Source organism: Haemorhous mexicanus, chromosome Z (genome assembly GCF_027477595.1).
Source record: "Haemorhous mexicanus isolate bHaeMex1 chromosome Z, bHaeMex1.pri, whole genome shotgun sequence".
NCBI lineage: Eukaryota > Metazoa > Chordata > Aves > Passeriformes > Fringillidae > Haemorhous > Haemorhous mexicanus.
The window spans coordinates 9,815,073-9,840,864 of NC_082381.1; the positions used below are offsets into that span (position 1 = coordinate 9,815,073).

General features: G+C 36.7%; 1 protein-coding gene across 1 annotated transcript in view; it reads left to right on the top strand.

The window, feature by feature from the left end:
- The window catches only part of EDIL3 (EGF like repeats and discoidin domains 3), a 235,402-nt gene that overhangs the window by 127,335 nt on the left and 82,275 nt on the right, over nucleotides 1-25,792 (top strand). Inside the window, exon 5 of the mRNA XM_059874141.1 lies at nucleotides 8,270-8,383. Within this exon, the coding sequence (XP_059730124.1) occupies nucleotides 8,270-8,383 (114 nt within the window). The remainder of the gene's footprint in view (nucleotides 1-8,269; nucleotides 8,384-25,792) is intronic.

The window sequence follows — 25,792 nt, forward strand, 5'->3', positions numbered from 1 at the left end:
AGGAATTGTAGCACCCACACCATAAGCTTGGTACGTGGTACATGTTTTATGTACACATTGGAAGACAATATTTTTCTTTCTGAACCAGACAGTCATTGCTGATGTGGTGGAACTGCTGCATGTTTTGTGGGGAGGGAGATTGGCTCTTCCTTGTCACCTTTGCAGAGGAGGCAAGGAAATCACCACAGCCCAAAAGGCAGAATTGGTGCTGAGTGTTTCTTTCCTTGGTGACATTCACCTACTTGCAGTTGTAGATGAAATACTAGATCCATTAACAGTAAAACAAACATATATTTATGAACAACTAAGAGTCTGAATTTGAAAACTGTCAGCAAAGAGTTGAAGTTACCTCTTTGTAGCACATAAAAGTGCACTTATGCAAGTGCCTCAAACAAATATTTTTGATTGTTTAAATAGATTTATACAGACTGGCCATAAATGAGTACCCTTCACACTGTGTGTATCAAATAAAGACGTGGGGGGGAAAAACCATAATCATCTGGTTTTGTCATTTTAGAAAATCCATCTTTGTATCTTCCAGGACTTGTCTAGTGACATTTTTGGAAACCTGGGCCATAGCTATGCTCACGTAAAAACATTGCAACCCTACCCTCACTCTGTTCTGAAATGCATAAACAACGGCATTTTGAAGAGATAAAATTTTTTGGGATGTATGAAGGGAAATAATGCTAATTTTCTAATTTGGGGTAAAACTTATTGTGAAAATAATTGGACTTATTGCCACGTGACCACCTACACTCTTCTAGCAAATCATCCAGTTGCTCCAATGCTCCATAATTTCACTTACTCCTGAAGCTGAGGTTTTTGGAGCGTTGCTTGTAATGAAAAATGATTCACCAGTTGAATCACTTTTTAATAAGATTTTTTTTTTCTTTTCCTCAACTACAGTTTAAATGATTTGTCAAATGCTTGTTATATAAATAGCCAATTATTTTAATAAGGTTCATTGGAAACGCCAGGAATAGTTGCCCTGAAGATGTACTTCTACAGTGTAAAATTAAATGGTAAGTTACTTAATGGGATGAAGGTTTTCATGCCAGTATTCATTAAAAGTAATTAAAAATGAAAAATCTGCTTCAATGCATATTAAAACTTTTAAAGTATCAACTCCTTTAAAACTAATAAAGAACGTCCCAGCTAGGCTATTGCAAAATTGCATTAGATTAAAATTACCTCAGATGAAAAGCCATTAAATAGGCATTTAAACAGGTAAATAGAAGATCAAGAAATACTGACTAGTCCAGTGTTAGAAGTATGACTCCACAGAGAACATTGTAATAACTTTTCAGTGGCTATAAGGAAAAGATAAGTTTTCTGCATAATAGAGAGTAGGTACCTATGCAGAGTATAATTTCACTGCATGGTCTATTTTATGAGAGTTCTCAAAATTGAAATAGGGATGAAAAAGTATCTAAAAATACAAAAAAAAAAAATCTTGTTAACAGCACAAGATATATCACTACTGTGGCAACAATTCTTGTAGAGCCCTGTCTTATTTTAATCCCTCTGAAGTAGACAATTTAAAGTGGAAATGTATTCTGGAATACACTTAATTGTGTCCTTCCCTTTATTATTTTTTAAATTATTATTATTTTTCCATTAGTTTTACATTTAATCCTAGCATTCTGAAACCTGTGATTGTAGTTACTATTGTATGGAAATGAAGTAACTTCAAAACTTTAAATTTAATTCTGAATTTTTTTTTAAGTGAGGGTAGCATAAGGCAAGTGCCACAATGGAATGCAAAGAAAAGTAGGAAAATGCTATGGACAATAAATCAGTTTTAAACTGGATTTCTAAATACAGCCTCTATTTATTTCACTGCTATCACTATACCTATAATATTGAACAGAAGTGTAAATTGCAGGTGAAAAAGGGGAAAAATTAAGTGGTGGAGAAAGAAATAAGTCATCATAAAAAATGCTGCTTTGTCTAAATTAAGGATTTTACTTACCATATGAAATTTAAGAAGGTATTAATTAAAATAAAACTTAAAAATAGTCTTACCTTTTCATTTTCTCAGAGCCTGGATTTTTACAAATCCAAATGAAGAGAATCTAACAATATATTCCAATTTTCCTGAAACAAGTTGACCTAGATATATTGTAGAACCAATAGGAAGGGAAACAGCATTGGATTGTTACCAAGTAGCATGAAATATCTTTTTTTTTTTTTAATGAAGTCTAGTTACAGAAGTATATTTTAAAATGTGTAAACTAGTATTTTTAAAGAAGCCCAAGAAGAGATAAAATTGCTTTGAAAAAAGAATGTGAGAATGGTTGAAGAAGCAGTTTCTGAAGGAATTCTAGGCAGGAGCTCTGGGATAATATAATGTAAAATATTTGTGTGAATTTTGAGGAAGAATCCTAACAAACAGCCCTGTGGTGGATTATCCCAGCTTTCAATATTTTTAAAGAAAACCCAAAATACTTCCCCACACAGTTGTGCTTCAAAATAAAACTGCTATGTAGCTGACAATGTGTTCAAATATCTTTACTTTTGAAAGCTGGTGTGACATAGTGTGGACAAAAAGTTAATACAGAATAATTACAGGAATAATTACAGAAAAATTGCATTTACCTCCTCCTGTAAAAATATAGGAGCTGGAAAACTTTCTATGGAATTGTGAGATCAGGGGTAATACAATGTTTAACCCCAAGGGTGGAGGAGCAAGAGGTCTGTACTTTTTTTGTCTCCAGTGCACAGCAGTTTTCCCCTCTTTCTGAAGATCACATAAGAAGGATATCTGAATAGTGAGTCCCTTCAGCGTGGCACGTAACACTTGAAGTTTCCTGCAGGTTCTCTTGGCACAGTGTTTTGAGAGCCTTCTGTGGTCAGGAAACTGCCTTTGGAAAAGCAATAAAAACCTCTGAATTCTAACAGATGCCTGTCCTGTGTGGAATGTTAATACATCCAATTCAGATTTAATAATATATACTAAATTCCTGTATTTCACGGGAATGTGCCACATTATTTTTAAAAGTTTCACACCAGTGTTGAGCCAAACACGTGCTAGTGCTTGTTTTTGCATAATCCTAATTAAGTCAAGGATCAGTTATAGCTGAAGTTACAGTTTATCTGTTTGCATAAATTATAAGCAAACATTCATTTGGAACATGTTAGAGACCTTCTTAAACCTCTAATTAAGATCATTAAAAGAAATATTTATCATGCCAATTATTTATATATTCCGTATCTTTTGCCAAAAATTGAAGGTCATCCACCTGTGCTTTTTCTGATACATTTTCATTTTGTTTAGGTAATTTATTTACTTATTTATTTATTAGTTTTCTAGAGAAAAAAAAAACAAACCAGCAAGTTAACCTAATTTAAGAGATCTTTACAGTTTCTATAAACTGTAGGAATATGAGGAAGAATGCTTTGATTTGGGATCTTTTTTGGTAAACATTTTACCAAAAATGTTCTACTCTTAAGGAAGATGAGTCTTTCTGTATGTGAATTGCTGTAATCCTTCAAATTTTATCATATCACAGAGTAGCTCACTGTTAAGATAATTTTATTAAATTTCAGTTTCTCATGAGGCAGATTATTTGCCAAATAAAACCAGTATAATTTCATTCTTTTCAATGGAGCTTTGCCATTTAGTATTTCTTAAATATATTTGGGGATTGTGCAACTTGGTGCAAATAAAAAAAAAAAAAAAAGTGTGTAAGCAGAGTGTCATGATACTAGGAAATCCATAAATAAAAAGTTTGACCATCTGAAAACTCAAGCTTAAACAATAACAAGCTACTACAAAATTCTGCAAGCAAGATCATACATTTTGTGTGAATTTACTGACATGGCATTGACCTGTGTAATTTAATCATTCAGGATCAATATACAATAAAGAAAAGATACCTAGAATGCATTTTTAAAATCTATAAAGAACATCAAGCAATTCAATAGCTTAGCTTAAACCCCAAAGATAATTAAAGATATTAAAACTTAATTATTCCATATTATCTTTTTGTCCACATTGTATCATACCAGCTTCCAAAAGTAAAGATATTGGAACACATTGTCAGCTATATAACAGTTTTATTTTGAAGCAAAATGGTATGGGGAAGTATTTTGGGTTTTCTTTAAAAATATTGAAACCTGGGGCACAGGAGGCAGTGTGAAGTGACTCAGATTGGGAGTTGCTCTTTATCCAAAGTGTATGGCTGTGGGTCTTCACAGAAGCCAATTATGAAACAGATATTGCTAGATGATTTTTTTGCTCCTAAATTGTACAAAGTTTCGTCCTAAATCGACTTTGTTATGGGAAAGAAAAATGTTTGCAATTTTAGCAAAGGATAACTGGATTTTGTTTGATCAATTCTCCTAATAAAGGCCATGTTAGCTTCCAGTGAAGACTCTTGAACATAATTGCTGTTTCTCTGATGGGCCAACCACTTTATCACCACAGAAGACTGATTTTAGAACATGACTTAAGGCTGAGATGAGCAGCCTGAGTGTGATCCAGAAGCCAAAATGAGAACAAAACCAAAATATGAGGAAGGAATGTTCTGGTCAGCAGGAGAGAGCTTCAGGAAGCCTGAATGGCAAAAGGCAGTCCTGGACCAGAAATAAGGGCTCAGGTGGCAGGAACCAGGAATTTGGGCTGTGAAAAGAGCAAACAGGCAGGGGACAGGAACAAGACACTGGTGTGAACTCACAGGCAAAGCACGAGGTGTGTTGGCCAAAAGAAATGCAGTTAAATTGAGCTTATTGGTCCCTCCTTCAGAAAAAAATCAGGTTTGTACCAAGTAGCTTGTTAAAGGACTCGAAGGGCTTTATGTAAGAGTTATTTTTTTTATTATGACAGCTGCATAATTTAAATACCCATTTCATGGGGGGGGTGATTTTTCAGGAAAATATGTGTGACTCTATTTAACAGGTAAAACCCAAAATGAGGCCTAGGCATTTTTAATTATATTACATTTGCAAGTAGTAGTTTTTATTAATGTTTTGTTAAATACTTAGATGAGTATAAAAGTATATATATGCCTATACATATATATAAATAATACATCAAAGGAAGGTAAAAGCACAGCAATCTGCCCCTTGATGGTTTTCCAAGTCACTGTGTGACATAGCCAAGTTGTCTATTACTTTCCTAGTTTTGGACAATGTAGTTTTGTTCCAGGGTGCACAACAACTGTGCTTCAAACAGAAGTCTGCTTAATAACTTTGTGATTATGGATTGATATTAGGAGATAGGAAATTTAAGTTCAATCATCTGCAGCATACTGTTACTTTTTAATCAGCTGTCTCAGCCCTTCAAGCTATTTCTTCCAAGGAACAATATGTTTTCAGAAAATGGTTAGTTTCCCTGTTCCTGCATCACCTTGAAATTCAGAATCCCTCTTCAGCAGAGAAATCATGAGAGTGTAGGCATTTGGGGTTTTTGAGGTTGGAAGGTTTTGGGGTGGTTTTGTTTGGGTTGGGAGTATTTCTGTTCTTCTTTGCCTTCTTATGTTTGTTGGGTATTGCAGTTCCTCTTGGTTTTCTTTCATTTCCTTCATTGTGGCTTGTTTGTTTGTTGTTTCTTTATCTAACTGGACACTATCTCGAAATCCAGACCTTCCCTCTGTCTTTTGATGAGCCCTTTTCACTCAGTGTTTATCAGTTCTACCACCTCCCTCTGTGAGGAACTCAGATGTCTCTGGCAGCACCCAGCTCTTCGTATTTTATTTAGTGCAAAGCAAAAGGATCTGCCTTGAAGCTAAGACCTAACCTTACCTGAAAAATTGTGAGCATCCTGCAGTGAATTTACTGTGCATTATTAATTTACATCAAAAAAACCCCCTTTATCCTTCTTATGTAGGTAGGTTATGTGGTCGGTAAAGAATTAGGATTTGATAACAGAAAAAGTTTTCTGCATAAGTCTCTATTGCCTGTAGGAGCAACTTCTCAAGAAACCTTGGTATTTTAAAATTATTAGTGAAATTTACTTATGGTTATGATAAAATAATAAAGTTTATGTTTTTCAGAAGGAAGGAACACACCAGCTGGTGTAAAGTGTGGTATCAGAATTGGCACAGCTGGGAATTTGAACATAAGCTCGCCACAATTCATAGGAACCACCCTTAATTAAATAGTCTTCATCTGCATGTTCAGTCAAATGAAATAATAACGGGAAAACATATAATTCTGTAGAAGTTATTATTTAACCCATGTTCAGGAATGTTTTTTATTCTTTAACACGGTTCATTTGATTTTCTTTTCAACTAAACACATCAGACGTGATGCAATGACCAACCTTTCCTCATTCATTCATCAAATATGGCAGATTTGTTTGAACTGATGGGACTCAAGCTTCTGAAATTACTGGAAAAAATCACTGTGGAAGCCAAGTAACAAAGATATTAATTAACAAATTCCACCTTTCTGCTATGATCATTGCTGATTGCTCCATGGGGATGGAATTTGAGGATTTTGTGAAAAGGATGTGGTGCTCCAAACTCAGTTTATTTTTTCTCCATCACCACACAGACAATATGAAACATTCTGGAAAGCTATGCATTTTCTCCTCCTATTTCAAGAGGAATGGTAAAATTGGGGGGAAAAAAATCTTGAGAAGATATTGTCTTTACACAGAAAAGCTTTTAAGAGGATAAATTACCACCTGCATAGTGGGAGATAGTTCATATGTTCACTTAATGTTTTTTAGTTCACAGTGACCTTGATTTTTTTTTCCCCCACAAATGTGTTAGCCTGTATTAAAATGATGAATAACCTGATAAAAGTGTAAGGTTAATGGGCTTTGCTTAAAAAGGCAAATAGGGAGCTGAAGAACCTTGTTAAATTTTATAAATACATATAAAGAATTTAATTTAGAACTGAACGGGTCTGCTCTTTGGTCATTTCCCTTGGCAGGTTTTATTTCTTGAACTCTAAGCTGTTACTCCTCTTGTTCATCTTTAATAGAAAAAATTCAGCTAACTTTAAAGTTTTATTATGCCAGTATGTAATATCTTTATAAGCGAGAAATAGAAAAACATGAGGGGTTAAACAGAAGACCAGGGATCCATTGCCATCATTAATTTTGTCATAAAATCTGAAAACTTTCTGGTTCAAACAAGTGAAATTAGTCTTCCTATTCACTGAAGACCTGTCTCTGCATTTCTGTTCACAGCAATGGGAAGATTATCCTATCCACTGTATAAAACGCTGATGTTTTGAATACAGATTCCTGTATGAAAATGAAAAAAAAATCAGGTTGAAAGTACAGAAGTCACATACTTAAACTACCAAATATCAAGAAACTTTGTTGACAGAACTGAATTCTGCTTCTCCTGAGCAAAGCCACATTGCATAAGATTTAGATATTTTTGTAGCATCATCTTTAGTTTGTGGATACCAGCAGAAAAAAAAAAAATTGCCTTTTGGGGACAGAAGCAGATTCAACACAACAGCAAGGAGCATGACTTCAATTCCCAGTGATTTCCCATATTATCTACCATGTCATCTACCATATTTACCACATCCTCTACCTTTTTAAAATATTTAACTTCAGAGGTGCAGTCATTTTTGAACAACATAGAAAATCTATACGACATTTTCAGTCCATGCAGAATAAATATAAATGTGGAAAGTGAGAACTTCAATTATGATGCCTCAATATAATCCCCCTGCCAATTTAATGTTGACTGAAAAATTCTGTGTCACATTTGAGAAAAGGAATCTGATATTACACTTCAGGTTGCTACATTGAAAAACACAAGGGAGTTTTATTCTGGCAGAGTTTGACAAAGTATACTGAAAAACAGGAACTCAAGTGAGATTACCCACCTTTTCTGTCTTTTGAATTTAATGAAATTTGCTGGCTTCTAGATTGAGTTATTAGTTTCAATTTGCCCACTAACTCATTCACAGAAAGGGAATTTTTTAGATGGTTAAACAGCCTTGTCAATTAGATGTTTAATGAATTTGAGATGAACTGAGACACATTCTTAACTGGCATCTGTTGATAAAGAAGCAACTACATTCCTTGAAGTTGAAAATCTCTACTGATTGCTCCATTAGAACTACTACAATTTGGTTTTCTTTTTTTTTGGGGTTTTTTTCAGGCCAAAGTTTTGGCCCTGATATCATCTGGAAGTTACAGTGGAAATCATTGAGCAAAACTTTGAATTACGTTGTACAACAGGACATAATACAACTTCCCTCTTTTTTTATTTTCCCAGTTCTTTTAAACATCTGCATATTGCTTTTACCATTTCTCTGCTAATCCTGGCATCCTTTTTTGTGATTCCTGCAGATGTGAATGAATGTGAAGCTGAACCCTGCAGGAATGGTGGAATCTGTACAGATCTTGTTGCCAACTATTCCTGTGAATGTCCCGGTGAATTTATGGGAAGAAACTGCCAACAGAGTAAGTACAGCACGGTTTAAAACCATTATTTTTAATAATATAATATATTATTTTAATAATATAATATATAATTTTATTTAATAATACAAATACAGGATTCTATTTTTACGGGAAAAAAACCCAAAACCAAAACACTAATTTACTGTGAAAATACTTCTTTACACATAAAGAAACCTCAAAATAGCCATCTTATTCCCTTCAAAACCAAGGGAATTTCAGAGACCAAATCTGTCACACATTCAAGTAAAGCATCTGATATGATGGAAACATTCACAAAATGTGTAATAATTGTCTATTGTTAAACAAGAAGTGAAATAGTGTAATGTAGAAAAATACAAAGATTTATTCTGGCTGAGGTATCATCTCATCAAATATCCTGTCCTCAGCAATGTTATTGGGAGAAATCAACAAGTGTAGCAACAGGGCAAAAATATCAATTATTTGCTCTGACATGTCTCTAGCCTCTGAAATTTGAAACACTGCTTTGCAGAAAAGTCATTAATAGAATTAACAGTCATTAATGGATTTGTCCTGGGAAAAATCTCACATGATTTTTTCAATAACATTGACTATGGATGCACCATAAAGGTCTGATTCCTTAAGTTCTTCATGTATGAGAGACCAGGTAATCCTGAAGACCAAAAATAACAAAAATAGAATAAACTGCTTTGGCACAAAATGCAATATACCTTAACATTTAGATATTAGAGGTTGTTTGGTTTGAAATACTGCAAAGATGACAGCCTGTGTGTTTTAGTCAAACAAAAGATGTTAAAATGATGGTATTGTGGATAAAGCTAATATAGTTCCAATGTATAGTACCATAAAAAGAAACAGGAAAGTATTTGACAGTTGGTTTTAGTACTGTTTGGTTTTACATTCAGAATACCTGAAATATTGGGCTAATCCACACTGAAGAAAGGGAGCTTCTAGTGCAAGGAAAATCCTACTTCATGCAGCAAAAAAAAAAAGAGAGAAGGTGTTACATGTTGGATCATAAATAAATGAAACCATAACAAAGCTGAAAAATATTATTGTTTTCCCTGCATTCACATTGTGGATGTATGGGGGAGAATAGAGAGGAAAACAGGATGGACCAATAACAACAAATGTTTATTTGAAGTGGCTTTAGTGAATTCCCAGATTTATACACAGCAGAGGAAAGATTTGAGGCACAACATAATGTGTATGTAGTTCTAGAGAGGAATAAAAGATGAAGATTTGCTTTGAGAAAGTCACAGGTCTCTGTGGCTGCCTCAAAGAATTTATTTAAAAAAAACAAACACACAAACAAACAAAAAAAACCACAGCAAAACTATTAAAGTGCTTTTCAGAACTTGCTGGTAAAGCAATTCATGCATTTCCTTATTAGGTGCAATTGAATTGCCATTTGGAATTCTTCCAGGAATCTCATCCATCTCTTCAGAGTTTATCCCTTCTGTATTTTGGCTGCATCATGAGCACTGCTCAGATAATAGATCACATAAACCCAATCTCCTGTTTTGCTAAAAATGGGGTAGTCAGAGCTATTACTTAAGTGATCATTGCATTTCCTGAACCATCATCTGTTATTTTATATTGCTTTTTTTTTAAAATAGATGCATATGTAGCGATATACAAAAATAACTTTGTGTGTGAAGTTGCATATCTCATATTTTAAACTGAATTAAGTTTTATGTGTGTGTATCTATAAGCACAAACAAACATTTCTGGTTTTGAAAACATATAAGAGAAAGTATATATATGTACAAAAAAATTGAAATTTTCCATATCATTGAAATAGTGAAAGAACTCTGCTGCTCTATTGCAAAATATGTTATCCACACTGTGTCTTTTAGGGTCTTATTTTGAAGGATTCATACTGATGTAAATATAAATATATATAGTTTACCATCTCTATAACTTGTACTATACCATTTTCTATAGCTGGGCTTGAAAATGCTTTTTTTTTCCCATCAGAAGTTTGGTTATGTCATCACACTTAATTACGTAATTACAAATAGTTATTACACATTCTAATTACACCATCAAAGTTTTACATATATTTACAGTAATCATGTAATTAAATACTGTTATGCTAATTACGTAAATTACTGACTGCTGTCTCAGAATTACCTCACAAGGCTCAAAGATTCCTGAGTCACATCACAGAATATGTAAAATATGCTAGATGTAGAATTAAAAAACCCTGCAAAATTGCATCATACAAGCTGCTTTTACAGGATGCATTTACAATAATTTATCTGGTTTATTACAGCCCAAATATCACTGCTTTGCAACAAGGACTTGTCATGTTACTCATCAGCCTCCTGTGCTTAGTGTCAGACTCTTTCCTACACCTCCACCTAGGTTTTCCCTCTTTTAATTCCACCATTTGATTTCACCACAATTATTCCTCTTATCTAATCTCCTAAACAATTCCCTTCCTTTTTATCACGTGCAGCACTTTTCAGGTGTGAGACAACTGCTGTGCTACACCCAAATCCTGGGAGCCTTTTGTGACAGCCACCCCAAATCCTTCTGAGTAGTCCCAAAAGCCTCTGGAATAATTAGTGCAGCTAGTCTCAGCTGGCCTGAGAAGGAAAGGGTTGAAACTGAATAAAAAATTACAATAAAATGAGATTTTAACCTTATTTGGACCACCTTGACCATTCTCTGAGTCTGTTTCTGGCATGGATGAGATTCAGACTTGTTTATATTATTCAGTTTTTTCCTTTTCTTTCTTTTCTTTCTTTCTTTCTTTCTTTCTTTCTTTCTTTCTTTCTTTCTTTCTTTCTTTCTTTCTTTCTTTCTTTCTTTCTTTCTTTCTTTCTTTCTTTCTTCTCTCTCTTTCTTTTTCTTTCTTCCTCTCTCTCTCTCTCTCTCTCTCTTTTTCTCTTTCTCTCCTATTAGCTATGGCTGGTTTTAGCAACTCAGGCATAAATGGTATTTAAACCAGCTGCTTCTCATTTCTGGAAAGCACAGGATGAGGAAAATCAGGGTAAAGTGGAGTGTGAGAACACTGACAGCCTCAAAACATATTCAGCCATTCTGGAATGAGCTTATCAGCCTGCTAAAAGACACTTCAACAAACATCTGGTATTTACAGAATCCGCCTGCAGATGTTTAGCAAACACAGAATGGGAAGAAAGCACCTTTCCCCAGCTTCTGAATGTAAAATTTAAGCTATATTAGTTCCATATTACTTCCCAGATTTCTAAGGCCTCGGAATTTCCTTGATGCAGCTGCATCTCCTTCTGCTTTCTCACACTCTGAAGCAATTTCTTGTTCCTGTGATGACTTCAAACTATCAATTATGATCATGACCAATACAGCTTTCCTTAGTCTTGGAGTGTCCATAAATAAAATACTGTTTCCAAGACAGTTTCTCCTATGGTTGGAGGGGTGTTTGTTTGTTTGTTTGTTTGTTTGTTTGTTTGTTTTTTACTCGGTGAATCACAACGTTCTCTTGAAGGCACTTTCATCAGTGTCAGCCTGTTTGCATTACTCAGTGCAAATCTGTATTGTTAAAATCTCCCATGATCAGCGTGGGTGGAGAATTGCAGGAGTATGTGAGCAGTTCCACAGGTGATTCTTCAATCACTTTCCCTTCCATTTTAATGTTTTTAATCAAGCAGATGGTGCCAGGCAGTGGATGACTTACAATTCCACCACTGTGCATCTTGGAGCTGTGTTTTGCTAAATGCCAAGAGTCTCTGCCATTAAAGCATATGGCAATTCCTCCTATGTTTTTTTCTTTAAATCTCTACATCAAAATAGTCACTATAAATATTTCTTTACATATCCTGTGGCCCCTTCACCTCCTTTTCTGTGGATTCAACATGCCCATATGTAGGAGAACTGCATTCAAAGCAAGTGCAGCAATTTATTTGTCTAGCACGTCAGAAATCCTGCCAAGCAGTGTACCTCCACCTTGTTTTCATTGATTTCCTCTGCTTTTGTGGGTTAGTACACTGTTATGTTTCTATTGCACTGCCTTCCTTTCTGTGGAAATCAAAGTGGCATTTTCTTTCCATTCACATGAAAATGCCTGTCTTTTTAACTTAAAAAATTATCTGAAGGTCTGACAGATCTAGGCATAAAGAGATGTTCAAGACTCCTGCTTACTTGCAGCCTTACACTCCCAGACTAGATGGCTTCATCCAAAGCACACTAATGCATTATGATTTTAGAATTTTCCTTCTCTCAAAATTATACCCAGAGCATGACCCTGCAGCTCACATGATTTGTAGTACAGGATAAATAACTGATTTTACAGTATCTTTTCTAACAGACCTTTATTCCTTTTCATGCCATCTGTATTTCACTTCTGTGTTCTCAAAGGCAGAGTGTGGGGTCTTTTTGGCTTCAGGTGCTTGTCTTTTGAACTCCTCTGCTTGATGCTCACAGTCTTGGGTGAATTTTGGATATCTCAGTCTTACAGATCAAGCTCTGACCAGCCCTGGCCCTGCAGGGTCCAGGGTTGATAAATCCTTCATGCTTAGGTTCAGAAAAATCCTACTCAAAACAGACATAAGGGCATAAAAAGGGCATAAGGGCATTTCAGACAAAATGAAACAATTTATGAAACATTAAAAAGCTGTGATTTCTGGGGGAAGGCTTATTGCTGAGAAAAATTTCGCCTTCCAGGAAATCTGTGCTTTCAAAATATGAATAGAAATTAGAATTTCAACACTTTCTGAAATCGATGAACATGGTTAGGGGCTTTCTGGTGAACTCAGCTCATGGAACTGACCTGTCAAAATTAAGCTGTTAGGAACTGAATGGTAAAAAAGACCCCTTTGCATATATGCCTTATTTCTGGATTACCTGCTGGGGAACCTTGGTTTCAAGGGCTGAGACTCTTTGTTCACCTTCAGTAATGTCTTGGTTTGAAAAGCCAGGATGTCTGCTAAGGAAGGCAGGAGCCTCCCCTGAAATGGAAAATGCAAACACCCTCCCTCTAAATTATTGTAATTTTGAAATTAAGGGGGTCTCATGCAAAGACATGGGAGCAGGAATAACAGTCATTTATTAGGGGAGAAAATAAAATAAACAAGCAAGCATAAATAAAAATGCAATAGTACAAAACAAACCACAGCCAGAGTCAGAGCATGCCCTGCCCCCAGTGTGTCAGGGTGGTGGCACAGCCCCATCCCAGGGGGGCTCAGGGTGGTGGCACAGTCCCATCCCAGGGGGGCTCAGGGTGGTGGCACAGTCCCATCCCAGGGGGGCTCAGCCCTCCTGCAGTGCCAGCTGTGGTTCTGCTGGAGCAGGGATCCTGCACAAGGGGGGAGTTTTCCTCTGGAGCTCCAGGGCTGCTGGAGATGGGCCTGCTCTCCCTCTGGGAATGCAGGGCAGCAGAAAGCTGCTCCTCTGGGAATGCAGTGGGCAGAGGCTGCTGGGGTGTCCCAAACCTCAGATTGGATCTAGGTAGGAATGCTTGGCTCCTCCCCTGGGCGGAGCATCTCCCCATGGAATGATGGATTTTGATTATCCCTGCAGGGACACTTCCCTGGCCATGGACAGAAGGTAATTAATAATGAATGGGCCATGGACAGCAGAGATCTCCTGGAGGGAGGATGGGCTGTGGCAGAGATAAAGAAAATGCCCCATGAAACAGAAGAGAACTGCCCCAGCTCTGACTGATGGTAATAGAACACACATCCCCATTTCCAACTTAAGACAAGTAAATACTTTGAGCTTGCAGTGAGCCTCTGTGAAACCCTTCACCTGCCAGGAATCAACACAAACTCAAGTTCCCTAAATTTCTGATTATCATAAAAATCTCTGTCAATTACATTTAGGAGGGCATACTCATTCCTACAGCTCAAAATATCAGTTTGACTAATCCTGAGATTAATGAATTATGAAGTTTGAGTTTAAACTTCTTCTTTATTATTTTGAATGAGTGCCTGTTTCATGATCTCTAATACTGGTATTAAACATAAAGTCAGAAATCATTGGAATACAAAACTGGACAAATATACCAATGAAGGAGTGGCAAGGGGGAAAAAAAAGAAGGTAATTAATAAAGCAGATCACTTCTTTGATCCAGTGAATTTAACAGCACACAGGTATTGGGCTGGTACAAAGGAATGGCAGGGGAAAGAGACTGGGCATGAAATCAAAGCTTAACACCAGTTAAAAAATGTTAATCAAGCCTTGTCTAATCAATAAAATAGAAACTTTTCTGTAATTAATTTTTAAGGCAAGAGAAGAGTTTATTTAAATTTTAATATTTTTCTTGCTTTGTTTCACTTCAGAGATCATGAAATTTAAAAGCCATGGTTGTCAACTTATTGTCTATCAGCAGAGGATAGACTGCAGAAAAATTTGATAAATATGTGCATTCTTGCTAGTCATTATTTAGAAGTCAAATTCAGAACTTCTATGAAAAAATTAAGGAATTTTTTTAGAAATGCATATATGTGTGTGCGGGTGTAGATGTATGTAAATAAAATTATTAATCACAGAGAATTAATTTTTTAATGCCCTCAGGAAGTTAATTTATCATTAACGTGATATCCTTGTGGATTTAAGGGATTATGTGGGGTTAATCTCATACAAAAGGAAGAATGAAAAAAAAAATTGTGCCTAAAAGAATTTTATCCATTTAATATCAAATTAATAGTACTAGTATGAGCTCCCTGGATTACAGAAATATCTCATAGCAGAAACGTATCAGAAATATACTCTGAAAGTGCAGAAGGGAGAATTTTTACATGTCAAATGTGACTTTAGGCCATGTAATTCAACTCAACCTCAGTAATTTGTCCTTTTCTGAACATGCCATAAGAACAGAGGCAAAAAGTATCTAAAAAGTTGAATTTCTCCTTGAAAGAGAGGCTAACATCAGTAATAAGAATTCTGCATTATGCACATCTTTAACTATTTCAGCTAATCTTGAATGGAATACAATTTCTATATTTGCATTGGACAAAACCCCTTTTGAGCCTTTTGCTGAAAATGATGATTTTTGCTGAATCTGCACCACTCTGTGAATGTTGTCTGGCAGGCATTTCTGCTTTCATTTGGTATGAAAGTGCAAAGAGGCAGAAAATGTTATAGAAACGACAGAACACGTTGTTAACATTGAAATGTTCTCCCAGGCATTTCAATGACCTAGTGAGAAATATTAATCAAACTCCAACATTTCTAAAACCTTCAAGCAAAGCTCCACTCTGGCCCTTCCACTGGGGACTTTCTCTGTCCAGGCACCCTGTGCAGGGCACAGAGGTGTTTGCAGAACTGGGCTCAGCAGATCAGAACTGCAATTCTCCTGTTCAGCAGAAAAGAGAAATGAGACTGATCTCTCTGTGTTTGATGTTGAAACAAAGTCCTCAGCCCTGTGCCTTCGGGTACATTTTCATCTTGCTGCACTGGCACTGCACAGAAACATCTCCCTTTGAAAACAAATTTCTCAATATCTTGTTTTGATTAGGCGGGGGAGGATTCAGTCTTTACCTGGCAGAAACTCAATGTAAAACACTCCGGCAAGCCCTGAAGGCCCAATAGGAATATTTTAAAGGTGTAATTGTTTCCTTACTCCATGAGTCATCAGGTGCAATAATAGCTTTTGTGCTGTGTCAAAACCCACAATATTAACTCAACCCTGGATTCAACCCTATATAGTTGACTTTAAATTGAACCATCTTGTTGTGGCAACTTTCTTGCCACGTTTTCTCACTTTAAGCTGTGGATCTGGTTTTCTAAAGGGTTCGTGTCATTCTTGACTCAGTCACCCTCAGCAAAAAGAGGATGGAGTCAGGGATTCCTTCTCCCTCTTTTCCTACTGAGGGAGCAGTGTGAATTTACCTTTTCACAGAATCCCAGACACTCACAAAGAGTGGAGGAGTTAAAAACAAAACCCTCATCTTATAAACATGACCCACTGTTCCTTTGTTGGAAGAACTTTTATGTGCGTTTTTATGTGTGGTAAAGCCTATGACAATGAATATTTCAGTATTTCTAAGCCTTAAAAGAAAAATTACAGCACTCCATTATTCTCAAAGTAGCCCCCATAGCTCTTATGTTCCTGGTCTGGTCAATAATGCACATTCTTTTTTTATGTCCTCACTGGAATGAAAAATAATTTGCAGGCAAGAAACTGGTACTATAAAAGAAATAAAAGCTGGACTGTTGACTGCAGAAGGAAGCTCAAAACAAATCACGGGTTATTATGACCAAAAAAAGTGTCCTAAAAGTATGGAATGAAAAGCCACTAATGATTATAAACGTGTGAGAAGGGGTATATATTACCTATAAACATATAAGGGTATATTAAATATAAAATATTTACAGCTGCAGTCTGTTTAAAAGACTTCCCAGCAGCCAAGTCACGGGAACATTTTGAAATACCTTATTTCAAGGCTTATTATATAAGATATTGGGTATTTATTTCCAAATACATTGACTGGGGAAGGTGCCTTGCCATAAGAATTAGCCTGGTCTTGTTTGCTGCTACCCTTTGGTGGACACAGGAATCATCAATTTGAGTAAAATCATCTCCAGGGCTGCACAAACTCCTCAAAATGAAACTGTCCTGAGCTCTGGAGTAGCTAACAAGCCAGGCACAGAGTGGAATTACAAGTGAGCATGGCATAAACCTTCTAAAACTTGGAGGTTTGAAAGCTAGCTCATATTTTGGAATTTCATTTAGTCTTGGAGCTTGAACCAAGCTGTGAAACATGAAAATCCATATGAACTGCGGGGAAAAAAAATAAATAAAAACCAGAACGCAGTTACATGAGCCCTAAATGAACTCAAATCTCCACTCTCAGCACAGCTCTCCCACCTGCAGCTTTCAGGAGGGGAAGGAAATGAGAAATGTGGAGTGCTCAGCTTCCCACTGAGGGAAGGTTTGCAGCTCCTGCTGCTCCGGACAGACGGACAGTCCGGCACAGCCGCGGTGCTGGGCGCTGGTGCAGCCACGTGTCAGGAACCTGGCAGGGAATGCTGGGGGCTGGCAGCTGCTCCAGTCCCCAGCTGCCACCCCTTGCATGTGTTCATTCCATCAGGTGTGCCCAGGGCTTGCAAGGGGATGAGCCGATGTGAAAGACTTGGTGGCAGTGCAACAGGGAGAGAGATTAATTTTGTTTTCTTTTGGTTGTGGTGATGGTAAAGAAGGGCTCAGAAGGGTGCAAGTGAGTTTTTGGAATGAAGTAGAGTGAAAACTTTAAATATTCACAAGTGTGATAGAGTGCCTTCTAAGAGCTGACAGAATTAACTCTTAATTCAATTTTCCTTCATATCTTTGACTGTTTTCCTGTATTAATGCTGAATGTAATTTGGCCATCTCATAGCTTGGTGCAGACAGAAATTTTCTTTACAGAAAATATAATGTAAAATTTTACCTTTTAAAGCATGTTAATATCCATTGCTGATCCAGAAAAATCTGGTATACCTCACCCATAAACATGATGTCCCTCCATTGGCAAATCTGTATATTTGACAGCAACATTGAATGCCTTCACTGAAGATCAGCTTCAGTGTGTAGTTTGCAATATTATATTTATTGTTATTCTAATAATATCAATTCCCATTTATCCTCCTGCTGCTGAGACCTAATTTTGTAATTACACTCTTCCTGGTTTCTTACGAAATTCAATTTTACCCATCTGTGATGTGAGCTTTCATTATAGATGTAGCACAAAAAGCAACAGTGCTGTAATTCATTACATCAAAGTTAGCAAAAAACAAATAATGCTGGGAAATGTACAACATTAAAAGCAAATTTGAATCCTCATGTCCACTCTTAGCAAAAAAAAAGGATTATTTTTCTTTAGGGATTCTGAAAAATTCCCTTGTTCTTCTGGATTGGATCTTCCATACAGGAAGCTGAATAATAAATTTATTGCTATTAATGAAACTTCTTCATCTTCTTTTTGTTACCTCCTGGTCCCTCCACAATATCTTTCACAATGTCTTTTTCCCTTCCATCAGGTGTGAATTTGAGTGAGTGTTTGGTTTCACTCATTTTTAGACATAGGAAGATTTTTTTCATGATAAAAAAGGTCAGGTGAAAAATCCTCAATAATTAAATTTCTCTCCCAAAGTGCACAATGGAATCAGTTCAGCCTCATCTCTGCTGAAGGTGTGGTGGGTTTTCCACTGAGTTTTCTGCAGGTGAAATGGGGCGCAGGTCCTTCGAAAGCTGAGTTTAATCTTAGACATAAGTATATTTCTGCTGGAAGTAAAATGGGATTTAATAATGAAGTGCAACATGATTGCCCCCTTTATATATGTTACATGTCTCTAGAATTGATTTTGCATTGTTTTAAATATTGAAACACAATTTTTGGGGTTGTTTGTTATTGGTATTTAGTGATGGAGAGTGCTAATTTCAGAGACTTTCCACAATTTAAAAAAGTGGGGTGGAAAGCCAATTTTTTAGCCACCAACTAGCCCAGTGATAACAGCTGTGAAGTACAAGGAGAAGCAGGTCCAGTGATTCTTCAAGACAAGTTACTGGGTAGAGAGTTTGGTAAATTAGTGGGAAAGAAAGGTGGCAGAAGAGCAATTTTTGTCAACAGCAAAAAACTATCTCTGCCCAATGTGCCCATGTGTAAGAAATGCAATGCAGAGGAGTGTTTCCTTTGGGAAAGCTGAGGGGCCACCATCCTCCTCTGGGGCTGGAGAAGGGAAAAGCAGATTCCTGTCTCTGATGTAAATGGGATTTTTTATGCACACTGGAGCACCTTCAGAAGCCAAGAATTCCCAGTACCCCAGGAGCTGGGGCATGGATAAATTACTCCAGATCTGATCAGACAGGAAAGGAATTTCCTTCTCTTGTAAGCAGACCCCAGTCTTGTTCCCTCAAACTTTTCAACTCCTGAAAGGGACATAAACCTGCAGCTCCAGCTGCCCCATTTCCCTGCAGCTCATTGTTATTCACAATTTTGGGAGCAAACAGATGCTGAAGAGACATGGCAGCCAAGTGCTCACATCCCTCCCTTGATGCTGAGTTTTGCTGAGATTAGGTCTTTTCACAAAAGGCATCTTGGGAAACAAATTTTCCTGCCCTTTCAATTCCTGTTGCAGCTGAATTAGTAAAACAGCCCCCAGTGTTGTAGTGCTTTGGTCCCTGCAAACCCCAAAGGGATTGGAAGTCACAAGGAATTTTACAAAGTGAAACTTTGACAAGAAAAATGCTAGGAAGTTTCTGGGGTCATATGAGAATTTTGCACTGGCAGTAAGGACATGGGATGAAGAGGATATTGGGAATTCAAAACTATTTTTTTCTCTTTTTTGTCTTAAAGTTTTTTGATAAATCATTATGGACAACTAATAGCTTACTTTAGTACTACTCTTTTTTTTTTTTTTTAATCAAAAGAACAAACAGATTGGCCCTGGTAGTAGTACTGCAATTTTGCCTTGTGCAACTTATTTGGAATTCCCTAATACAGATATTACTGGCACAATAAGGTCCCCTGGCTCACATACAGATGTGAGAGTTTAATGAATCAAGGGAAATTGGTGTATTTGCACCTATTTATGTATTGCTGACAGGTAACTTTACATTTGCCTTTTCTTGTAACACTTATGAATAGTTGTTTTAACATAGACAGTCGTGAAAGCTACAAGATCAATCTATGCCTCTTCAAACACCTTCAAAAAATTTTTTGTAGTATTAGGTGAGAAGATTTTCTCCACAGTAAATTCAAATGTTTATACATATTTTACTCTTAAAACAAAGATGCCAAATTATTTGGATTTTGGTGACTAAATGATGTTACCTAAACTCTTGAAAGGTAAGCACCACAGTTATCTACTGGCTTCATTGCCCACGTTATTTTTATTTCAGGAAAGAAGATATTTTTCTTAGTTTTTCAGCTGAGAAATACAACCTTCTTCTTGGTAATCCCCAAGCAAACTTTTTTTTTTTTAAATTTCTGTATAAAATTAAATCATTGGATAATTAGATTTCCTACAGAACACCAAGTAAAGAGCCTATAAACAACATTAAAAGAATATGCTTCTGAAAAAGTAGCTTTTTAATGTTTAGTTTCTGTTCTAATGGATGTATTCATTATGTATGCAGAGTGTTTTCTTGGAGAGTTTATTTTTAAATACACTACTTATATGAATTAAAGAAAAGGAATTTTTAGCTGAATTTCACTACCATGTTAGTGGTAAATTCTTTAGAATACAAAAATCCTTCCTATGAGGTCAGGTATTTCATCAGTGGATGTGTCTGTGGTAATGACATCATTTAATGAGAATATTAAAAGTACACCCCAGTCAGTCTCTTTAGTATCATCCTTGGATCTGCAGTGCCTGAATTTGTCCAGTTCCTTTTTGAACCCTTGGGTGCTGCATCTTCTTGAAGGCTTCAGAAGATCACAACCCACCATGCCAAGAATTACTTTTTTTTTTATTTTAAACAGGCTAAATTAATTTCTTGTGAATTTCAGTAATCTCGAGGTGACAAGCAGCACTGTATTCATCTTGCCAATGTTCATGTAAAGTTGTATCCCTCCTCATTCTCCAATCCTGTGTTCTTGGCAGCAGTAATGGCCATTTTCAAATTCAGTACAGTGCAGGCACATTTTCGGGATTTTGTCTCTTCTTATTGAGTACATTGAGGTCCACCTGTCACCTTTTTGACCACTCACCCAGTTTTCCACGTCCTTCTGGAGCTGCTCATCATCTGAGTGGCATTTGATCCAGAGAGCTTCAAATTGGACAATTTCCCCATTCACAATTTCCTCCAGGTCACTGATAAGTAAATCTGACTCCAGCCATGACCCTCAGGGAATGCCACTGGTAACATTTTTGTCCTGAAAAAGGCATTTTCTGTTCTGTAATTAGACTTCTGGCTCTAGCAGGGCCATTTCACCACTCCCTGGAAAGATCCTTTCATGTGGAACCTCATCAAGTACCTTCTGAACATCCAAGTGTGCTGTTTCCACTGTATTTCCTTTTTCCTTTATCCCTGTGCATATCATCTCTATTAAGGACTGCAACAAGTGAAGCAGAACTGCCATTTAGAGGAGGAATATTGGCTCTTTTCCACACCTTTTCTTAGATTCCTGGTGAACTTAATTATACAACTATCAGTACCCTTGTGTAGTTCCTGAATCTTTTTTTGACCCAATTCTTAGAAACACTGTGCCATTAAATCACTTCACCACCAGAAAAAATGGTATTAAAAAATCCTAAAAGAAGCCTGAAATCCTTTCTGCTTACTTTTTTTTTTTTTAATCTCACCCTACCCAAGAGTTGCCTAAATTTATTTTCAGTCTGAATCCTCAGCAGGGAGCCTGTAGAGCACATAAAGGCCCAAAGTTAATTTTATGACCTTATTATAAAAATTTGAAAGAGGGTTTGATAATGGAAGTGCACGACAGTCACTTGGCAATAATGGCACTCTTGAGAAGTAGAAAGTAACAATTTCTTTTTATTTGATTAGTCCTCATGGCCACTGCTTACACACATGGACTGTGCTGGCCACGGTGGTAACAGAATAATGCACTGCTTTTGGGGGAGATGCTACATCAGCATCAAATGGGTTTAATCTCTTTGGACTTATCAACAAATAGGTGGCAATTCTTCCCATTACTGCCTGAAAAGCTGTCTTCTGCTGCGTGGAACATAACTAATCACCTCATTGTCATGTCACTTCCTGCAGACCTGGAGCTCAACACAGCACCCTTTGAAAAGTTTTGCTTGTCTGAAAGTGTCTGTGTGCTCGTTAGGCACTGCTGATGCAAATGGGTGAAGATGTTGCCTTTGACATGCATTACTTTATGTGAAGGCATAAAACAAGATTAATCATACCCTGCACCTCAGTGCTGCAGTGCCATGCTGTCTGCTAACATCCTTGGGAGTCACACTTCAGGAATCAGAGCAATAATAATTACAGTGTTAATAGGTCAGGGAAATCAATTTTTTTTTTCTTTTAAGTTTGTGGAGCAAACTTATGGAGATAAATGTCTTCTGTTAATCAGATTTCAGAGGTGAATAGCTTTACAGAATTACCACATCCAGGAATGTGAAAATATGCTGTTTCGTGGTGTAGTTAGGAGTCACCTTGAAGTTACAAAGCCTGTGACTTCTCTTTTATCTAGACAAAAAAAATCTGACATAGTCACTGGCACTGCATGTTCTCCAAGTATACTGGAGTGCAAAAAAAAAAAAAAAAAGAGAGTGTTTGTAAGTTATATTTTGCTATTTCATTTGCACTGTGATTGAAAGAGGAACACATGATCTGCTTGCTGCCTTGTCCCAGTGGAAATGCTGATTGAATTCCTTCAGTGGGAATGAAAACATCAATTTGGTCATGCCCGTAGGATGAGTCCTCAGAACAATTAACACAAGCCATTACAACAGAGCTGCTCAATATCTCTCAGATCAGAACATTGAATTGTGGAAAAAAACTCACTTGAGCAACCAGGACCGAGCAAACAGTTTGATCAGGTGCAGAATGAATGAAATACCCAGTGGCTAAAATGTGCAGAGCTGAGCTGTGTTGTGGTCATGAGGATTCTCCAAACACCAGCCCATAAAATGAGACACTGAATACTCAACCCCAAAGCAGCACCAAAATGCTGAAACTGGAGATTTTTAGTTTTTTAGTAATGGCCTGATTAGCTACATCAGATTTATAGCTCACATTACTATGGAATTATACCATCTCCTTTGGGCGATGGTGATTTTAAATTCATTTTAGAGATATGCAGAGTTTTTAAATTTCAAAAGTTAGTATTCCATGTGTAGGTCTTATACAGCCTGGAATTAATTCCAGGTGAAAACTTTCCTCTGTGTGGGAGGGCTTAGGCTTTGCTTGTATTTAAAAGTGATGTTTTGAGAGGAAGCATAAGAAGCAATAGGTGATTATGGGGGAAGAAAAAAACATGTCATGAACTCAAGAGCAGATGAGATGGCACTGAAAATTTTCCTGGCAAAAAAAAAAAAAATTATTAAAAGAAAAAAAGTAGGGAAATGCATTTCAAAAAAAAAAAAAAATAAAGGAGTATTTAGAAATATTCTTTCTGTGTCTGTGTAACCTCTAGCTGCACTGGTACATTGCAATGAGTGCTGCTGGACCACTGCAGCCTAGCCATGAAATGATTAATGGGATAATGAGCTGGGATGGATGACTGTCCTTCACACAATGTTTGTGCTCTGTGCAAGCAGGACTGAAGTTAGACTGAATTTACAAAGCCAAACCAGTGCTTCAAATAACTTCAGATTTTAGCTCCTCTTCAGTCTGTTGTGGTATGAGCTCTCACATATGGTCTGCACGCACTTGCAAAAGCAGCAGCTTCTGGTAAAATGAAAAGTCTCCTTGGTCCTCTACCTTCCCCTGGAAATGAAGATGTAATTCCTAAAATTAGAACTTCTACTTTTTAAAAATATGCTGAATATCCATACAGCAGGAAAAAATTGATTTGGTATAGGAAAGGAAACACAATTTTGTTTGTCAGCTATCATTCTAAAAGGCTGGGACTAGTTGGAACCAAAATATTTTCATATCTAAATTTATTTTTAAAAATTGGAACTGCAAGCACATTATGAAACTGTTCTCTATACATACATACATACATACATACATATATATATATATATATATGTAGGTATGTAAATATGTAGTGTTCTGCCTATGACTGGCTCCCAGGGGAAATAAAGTGCTAATGAACAAATTACGTGTTATTATTTAATGTAAAACTGTATAGCCCTACATAAAGTCAAGTACTTCAGGGACAAACCTTCACCTGTTTTAAATAAGAGAAATAAAGATGTTGTTCCAAGATCAAGACAACAATATCAGATTATTCCTTCTTGGGAAGGAATCCTCTGGGCTGGTTTGTTGCCACGAATTTCCTCTCTGCTAGCATTGATTTGAAAAGAACTGGAGCTGCAGAAATTTGGAACCAGAACATCTCAGACAGGTTGAGAATGGCAGGGCCAGCTGCTCCAGCTGCCCTCCTTGAGCAGGTGCATCTCGAGGCACCTGCCCAGGCTTGTGTCCACTCAGGCTTTTAGTGTCCCCAAAGACAGATTTCCACAGCCTCTTGTACAGCCTGGTGCAGTGTTTGACCATTCCCACATTAAAAACCCCCAAACACCAAGAAAAATCCACCAAAAACAAAACCAAAAAACCCCCACAACCCCAACAGCATTAACAAAACCACAAGACTAAAAATACCACAAGAAAGCCCAAACAAATAAACAAACAAACAAAACAGCACCAAACAAACTAAAATCACAGACTGAAATGTAGAACCAACCCCATTTTTTTGTGTTCAAATGACATTTCCCGTTTTAAAACTTGGTGTTACAATTTCACATTTTAAACCTGGGTGTTCACTCCCTCCACGAGATTTTTTTTTCACATGGATATGACTCCCCTGAGCCTTCCCTTCTACAGGCTGAGCACTTCCAGATCTGTCAGTGTCTCCTTGCAGGTCAGATGTTCCATCCCTGCCAGTTCCAAAGTCACATCCACCTGTTTTTGATCATCTTTGTCAACAAGAAAACCAAAGTCTGGAATGTTGGGGTTTTTTTAATTATGCTCATCCATCTCCTCCTCAGCATTCCTTTTTTAAAGACCTCTTTCTGTAAAGCCCAGGTATGTTTACTGCCTAGTTATCCCTAGCTTTGCAGAAAAATAGATCAACATATATTTTTAAAGCAATGCTTTTTCAGTGGTTTTAAAATTCATTGCATTAATTTCACTTAATTTTATCCTCCTAAACCTAGGCACACTAAGTTGAAATAATGCTCTAGGTTTGTTCTTGGTCAGTAGACACAGAAAAAAAAATTATATTTATCTTGAATATTTTCTTAATAGATGATGAAATGATGAAAATTGTGTTTTAGGCTTGCCTGTTTCCTCCCACAAATGACAAACAGAGCCTGAGCAGCTACTCTGGAGTAGATACAGAATTTTCAGATGTCTGAAGCTAAGTCACATGAAGTGCATTCCTTATGTTTGCTTTTTTTGGTTCGATATTTCTCGAAACAATTCAGAATAATGCCCCTTTTATGGCTAGATAGATGTTGATAAGGAAAAATAAGGGGACATAAAGCAAAATAAGGTCATATTCAGAAAATCTGGATGTAGATATTTTTGCTTAAAATACAGCATGGAGTCACAAATAAAACATCTCATTTTACTTCACTGCTATACTAATAAAAGAATTCTTCTACTGTATATCTATATATAAAGCCAGAACTTTCTGAATCTACATTCTGAATTTTTTCCACCCTTATAAAAGTGCACAACCTTTAAATTATTTCTGTCTTTTTAACAGGGCTTCAAGCCCTGATCTGTAAAGCTGCTTTACACGAATATAAGGTTATATCTACAACAAATGGCTTCTGGGAGCAAGATCTAAATGAAGATATCTGAATTTCCAGTTATTAAGATGTTGGATGGCTTATAGAAGGAGATGGAAACAGCTTAGAGACCATAAGGGCTGT